This window comes from Eublepharis macularius, chromosome 2, assembly GCF_028583425.1.
Source record: "Eublepharis macularius isolate TG4126 chromosome 2, MPM_Emac_v1.0, whole genome shotgun sequence".
NCBI lineage: Eukaryota > Metazoa > Chordata > Lepidosauria > Squamata > Eublepharidae > Eublepharis > Eublepharis macularius.
This window is the reverse complement of record NC_072791.1, coordinates 149036596-149042619: the sequence shown is the minus strand read 5'-3', so window position 1 is coordinate 149042619 and position 6024 is coordinate 149036596. Positions and strand designations below refer to the sequence as shown.

The 6024-nt window shown below is 43.2% G+C and overlaps 1 protein-coding gene across 4 annotated transcripts; it reads right to left on the bottom strand.

Annotated features, from left to right (window-relative positions):
- Positions 1–1193: 1193 nt before the first annotated feature.
- UBE2L6 (ubiquitin conjugating enzyme E2 L6) lies at positions 1194–5883 on the bottom strand. Of its 4 annotated transcripts, none has more exons than XM_054970495.1 (5): positions 4922–5883; positions 4510–4615; positions 2694–2789; positions 2216–2402; positions 1194–2067 (listed from the first exon to the last, which is right to left on the bottom strand). In XM_054970495.1, the coding sequence occupies exons 1-5, from the start codon at positions 5182–5184 to the stop codon at positions 1913–1915; spliced, it is 807 nt and encodes a 268-aa protein (XP_054826470.1). In that variant the 5' UTR covers positions 5185–5883; the 3' UTR covers positions 1194–1912. The 4 variants fall into 4 exon arrangements, with proteins under 4 accessions (XP_054826470.1, XP_054826472.1, XP_054826473.1 ...); XM_054970497.1 differs by lacking the exon at positions 4510–4615 and adding an exon at positions 3344–3429 and having other exon boundaries at positions 4922–4980; XM_054970498.1 differs by lacking the exon at positions 4922–5883 and adding an exon at positions 3344–3429 and having other exon boundaries at positions 4510–4550.
- Positions 5884–6024: the final 141 nt, after the last annotated feature.

Genomic DNA, 6024 nt, shown 5'->3' with positions numbered 1-6024 from the left:
CTTACAAGAGGCAGGCGGCTCTTGCTATCCTTGCAACTGTAAACTGTGAGGATCAACTCGTTGTGCCAGAAACACACCCAAGGAATCCTATCAGCAAGAGCTGCAGTAGAACAGGATGAGAAAAGCCTGCTTCCATGAATATGTATATATTTCAGCCAGTAGAAGGTTTTTACTAGAAAAAGGTAGTTCACAATTGTATATGCAACAAACAGTCTAAGAAAAACATTTTAAAAACCTTTTTACCACCATATTATTTAGAAGAGACTGCCTGCTCCAGACACTTTCTGCTGTCTTATAACTGAGGCAATATCCTCCATCAGTCAAGAGCAGGAAAGTCATTTTCTCTCTGTCCACCCCTTCTTTCCTCCAGGAATATTTACAGCAGGTTTTGAAAGTGCTGAGCAAAATCCTACAAACAGCAGTAGGGAACTGGGGATTAAGTATTTGAGACTGCTGAGCGCAATCCAATGCTAGTGATGGAAGTTCTTTCCACAACATGACCTTTAGTGGTGCTAAGCATCTGTCTTCCTCAACTAGACAGAAACAGAATTATTATTCTAAACAGCACATTATTATATTCACCATGACAACCCTAAGATGCTCTTCCCCACAGGCAAGTCCCTAAATATGTTTATTCAGAAGTAAGCTCCAGTTGTAGCAATAGCTTTCTGTCTAGGTAGTGCGGTCAGACAGCCTTCAACAAGCTATTATTGCAATTGTCCTTTAGTTACCAGTTTCCTGAACTCATTTTCCTTTTGCAGCCAGAACTATCCCATTCAAACTTTGTTCATTTTTTAATGTATTAGATGCATTCATCTCTTATAATGCCAACATAAATTAAAACTGCTTTTACCCTAGGTTTGTTGCAAAAACTTAGGTAGGCCTTTGTACATGACTTGGTGCTGCTCTGGATCTGTTGGAGTAATAAACTATTGAGTCGTTAGTGGAGGAGAGGGCACTTTTTACTAAAGGTCCATCCTGCCTGAGGGAGAATTTAATCCTCAGTTCAGAATTTCTGTCCTAACTTAGCCGAAATTCAGGTATACCCAGAAATAAAATTTCCAATCAGGATTACCTCCACCCCCCAAGAAGTCTCAAGATGCACCACAGCCCAGAATTGCTTCTTTTTTCAGCTAGAGCTCTTTGCAAAGGCTGGAGGAAAAGGGGAATGTGTTTTGTAAAGTCATCACAGGTGAGCAGAAGGGGTACTTATTTATTATGTATCTTTCAGCCATTGATCTCATCCATCTGTACAGTTGAGTTAATATTCTGTTTTAGGAGACCCATTCTTAATCATGCATGTTTATACAGAAAAAATATGAAATGGAAAAATTAAAATGCAAAATTGTTGAAAATAATGACAGAAGTTACCATAGCCAGGACATGTAATGGCAGTGCAACCCAGAAATGGTGGAGCATCGCTAACCACATCACCAACTGCTTCATGGACCACTCTTCTAAGAGGTGCATCAACATGACACAATGGACAGTGTGGCATTGAAATTTCACTCCGTGTCAGAAAAATCATCACAAACCAGGACTTGAAAGACACAGGAATGTAATGGAAACCACCAGAATGCAACTGATTGGCGGCAGTGACAATGGCCTTATGCTTCATCATACTCAGGCATAAAGTTTCACATATCTCAAAGTGAAATCCAAACCCTATGTTGCCCCATCAGTGCTGAAGCAACATTAATACTGAAGTCAGGTATCAAATGCTAGAGTGCCCCAGGACCCCATCATGTATGGTTGCTTGACGATATACATGATTGGAAGCGGCTGCTTAAGCCACACTTCCCTTATCATATTACTGGGATTGTTCATCTGCAAAAGATTCCCCCGGACAGTTCCTGCCAACTTGAAAAGCAGGCATGAAGAGAAGGTGAGCAGGCACTGCTTCAGTGTAGAGTCACTTATATGGCCGCTTCTCACTGAATTCGTGGGTATAATCTTCAGCATTGCACAGGAAACGCTCATAGTCTTTGGTGAACTCTTCTGCCAAATCAGCACGCAGTGGATGGGCTGGCTCTGGCTTATTCACCAAGGTTATCAGTGCTTGGATCACTATGGGGAAAGTCAGGAGGGTCAGAAACAATAACTTCATAATACCTTTTAAGCAGCCAAACCCCCAGCAGAACAGACAAGAGGACCCATCCACCAGGCAGACAGCTCTATCCTCCCACTTTGCTCTTCATGTTTCTCCTTTTCTTACCCTGGTCTATCTTGGTGGTAGGTTTCCAGTTCTCATTGCTGATGATCGGCAAGCATACCTGGCCCTTCTCATCCACATTAGGGTGGTAGATCTTAGTCTTGAAAGTGATCTTGGGGGGCTTGAGTGGATACTCACATGGAAAGCTGATCTCAATCCAAAATGCACCACCATTGTATGGGTGATCAGCCTAAACACATTGAAAGGGGTGAGTGGAAGATACAGCAAGGTGCACTAGCAAGTGCTATTTATCATTGCAGGGAGTTAATCTAAAAAGAAAATAGCTCAGCCCAAGAGACTTCTTACATTTTAGTTCCTTAGATGAACTATAGTATGTAAACAAATTAATTGCAGGGTTTTTAAAATTACATGTTGCTTGAGATGGCAGCTGCACAGTACTTTGATGCTAACATAATTATGTGCACCACAAAGTATCCGAGTCTATTTAGGCCCCATGGTTTCCTGGTCTCCCTCTACTTACTGGCACTAGAAGCCCCTTCCAGAGGAGGACATTGGTCTCATCCGCTTCAATATTCTGGAAGCAATGGAACCGTGCCTTCTTAATCTCATCCAGCTCCTAAGAAGACAAAAGGCATGTGCTATCTCTAGGCCCAACTGTGATGACAAAACAGGTTTCAAGGAGTACATGGCTGTCCAGTTGTACTGAATAAATAATTGTCCCTGGCCACAAAAATACTTTGCAGCATTTGTTATCCGTTACGAAGGGATACACAGGGTCTGCGCTACTGAACACATTCACATTTGCCTTCTCCCTACACAGCCAAATCCTATCATGGAGCAAGCAAAAGCAAATAGAAACCAGGCCTGCCTCTGCACCTCCACAGGTCAAAGTGATGGGTGTGACTTCCCCAGAATGCTTTTCATAGGATCTGTATTTACCTAAGTTACTTCCTGTCACCAGTTTTAGCCTTTACTGCCAGAGTCTGTGGGACTCCCTCACTCAATCCAAGCTACCTTACAAAAAAGGCAAAATACTAGTTATGGATATCAGACATACCAAAAAAAAAAACACCCTTTATAGATTTTCTCAAACATGATAGCTTTTCCCTACAGTCAGCCTGACGTTCTAAAAAAAACACATGGGTTCATTCCAAATAGCTACAGATTTACCTTAATTTCCCAATGGCCACTGGCATACATTAAACCAAGGTCGACCGGTTCCTTACGCAGTGGTCTTTAGGAGCCATTCCTAAATGCTAATCAGAAAAGTAGTGCTCTTCCAAATGACCTTTGAGATGCAACAAGGTATCAAACAGTAACATCCTGTTCTTCGCAGCAATGTTTTCTTTGGAAAGCTCTAAACCAAATCTGAAAGAACCTGATTCAGTTTATGAAACTATCTAATGAAGAAAGACAAATTTAACGATTTATTCTACCAGTCACATTGAATATAAAGGTTGTGATTCCAGTGTTCTCTGTTTTTTCTAGAAATGCCATCTTGTGCAGTTCACTCTTATGCATGTTTACTCAGAAAAAAGCCCCACTGTGTTCAATAACTCCCTGCTAGGAGTACATGGGATTGTAGCCTTAGCCTCCAAAAACATGACTCAGATCCTCACAATCAAGTCTTTATACATCTGAAGTTCTTTTGATTCTAATCTCAGTGGGTGCTCTTTTAAAATACTCCTACAGTTACATTTTTGAGTACCTGTACTCTTCCCTGGGGAGACAAAATGTAATTCAAAGGGGACAATTTTGGTAAGAAAAAAGACCCTCCTCCCCAACTTCAAATCTAGATTGTAGGCTGCCACTGCAGCTTTATCTATTAAAAATGTGGGGAGGCTCATGAGCCTGAGCTCCACATGCAGTTTGATGGAAACTGTAGGGGAGGGGAGGCAGTTCTAGGGGAACTTTGAGCTGCGTTGTGTGCTTTAAGAGTAACTTCATGGTTTGATAAGTCTCTTAAGCCCACAGCTGTGAAATCAGCTTTTAAGAGGCGCTTGCCAATTCCATAAATGCCCTTCTGCCCAAGTTCAATGCTACTATTAAAAAGAAAATTAAAAATGGAGACCTGAACGGGGGGGGGGGCAGATTCCTGTTTAAACTTTACTATGGTATGGAGATTTAGTCATCATGGATTTGGCAAGCTACGTTTGGAAACTGTTAACAAATATAAATCTTGACTCGGGTGAAGAGAGTAAAACTGCCAAAGCACTTTGAGGGAGAAGTATCTGAACCACAAAAGGCAGTGTAAATTCGCAGTCTCACTGCACCTCTTGGTTGCTTTCACTTTCTATTACTTTTTCAGCTATGAAGTACTGTTGGGAAATTCCTACCTCATGGAAGAGGCATCGTTCACGCTGGGAACTCTCCTTGTTGTTATACATATAAACACATTGGGGGGGGGGTGTTTTTCCGCCACAGCTCCCGCGCGTTGAACAACTGCAAGGCAGGAAGAACTTCACTTTCATGACTATGGAGATGCTGACATGAGAAATGCTTCTCGGGCCATCTGCTTGTTCGACAGACCGAGCAACCCCATATTAGCCTAGAAAGCAAGTTTCGGGCGATGAACTGAACCCAGCCCACAACATCCCCCGCAAAGAAGAGCAAGAATCCTTTCTCTGGCCTCCAGCAGCCCCTCTCTCAGCGCCGCGCTCACAAGCACGCCCCACTCTCCTTGCGCGTGCACAGACCTTAAGCAGCCCTCGGCCTCAAACTGCGTGCAAGTCCAAGCCCAGCGCTTACCTTCGCCACTCTCCTGCTCGCCGCCGCCATCTTGCGTTAGCCCGCACCACAAACAGAGCGCCGGAGCTACCGAGACCACACCCACGGGCAATACTGGCCGCCTTCCCTAGAGAGAAGCTGGAAAGGCAGCATCGAGCGGCCGTGCTGCGTAACAGATAGATTAAAACCGGCGCTCTCCTTTTTATCAGATTCAAGATGGACTTGGACTGCGGAAGATTGCAGTTCTCCTTGTCCAAATAGCCCACTACTTCTGTGCCCCCCATTCAAAATTTCATTCCATTGTCACATGTAACACCTTTATTGTGTTGATAAATCCGGGATGCTTCAGTTAGACGCCACACAGAGTAAAACCTACCGTTGAAACAGTCATGGTTATTTCCACATACAAAATCCTGAAAGTTCACTGTTGGGCTGAGTAAACCAATGGTCGACAGTTGAAGGCAGCTTAATAGTCACATCATTCTTTAGTAGATACTGGTTTTCACTTTATTGGGCCCATTCTCAGAAATCTGTTTTAAAGTTTCAAGGTCTTGTGCATTTAAGTGACAGTGCAGATTCAGGTGGGTAGCCGTTTTGGTCTAAAGTGCAAACCTGTATGCCGCTGCTATAAATCACTGTGAGAGGGTTGAATGGACGTACATACCTAGATGGACAGTGGGGGAAGCCTTTGGTATAATTTCGTTGGCCCTTACATCATGTATTTGGACTTTGTGTCCTCATGGTATCCTGCTAATGTGGAACTCTTTGCACAAGTTTGAGCAAAAGTTTGAGCAAAAGTTTGAGCAAAAGTTTGCAGCATCTGTCCAGGTAAAGCAGAGTGAAGGAAATGCCTTCCTCTTCTGATGTTCCCACAGTCACATATTGCGGCTGGCTATGAAGCTCAGTTTGAGCTATAAACTCTGCCAAAATCCTGATCCTAGCAGGCCGTTGCAACTATTGTCTTTGGGAAGTCCTAACAAGAATGACAAAAACTTTTTGCTACCAGCTCATGGGTGTGAAGGGGGAAATTAGAAGGGCTGCTCTTCAAGGCTTTCTTCAAATGAGTAACCACGTTGGACTATAATAGAACAGCAAGATTCAGGTCCATTAGCCCCTTAGAAACC

Excerpts from the sequence above, each read along its gene's own strand:
- UBE2L6 (XM_054970495.1), bottom strand. The coding sequence starts at position 5,184 with ATGGGGGGCACAGAAGTAGTGGGCTATTTGGACAAGGAGAACTGCAAT. Across the intron at positions 4,616-4,921 it reads CGAGCAGGAGAGTGGCGAAG|TTGTTCAACGCGCGGGAGCT; the intron begins GTAAGCGCTGGG and ends CCTGCCTTGCAG. Across the intron at positions 2,403-2,693 it reads GGAAGGGGCTTCTAGTGCCA|GCTGATCACCCATACAATGG; the intron begins GTAAGTAGAGGG and ends CAATGTGTTTAG.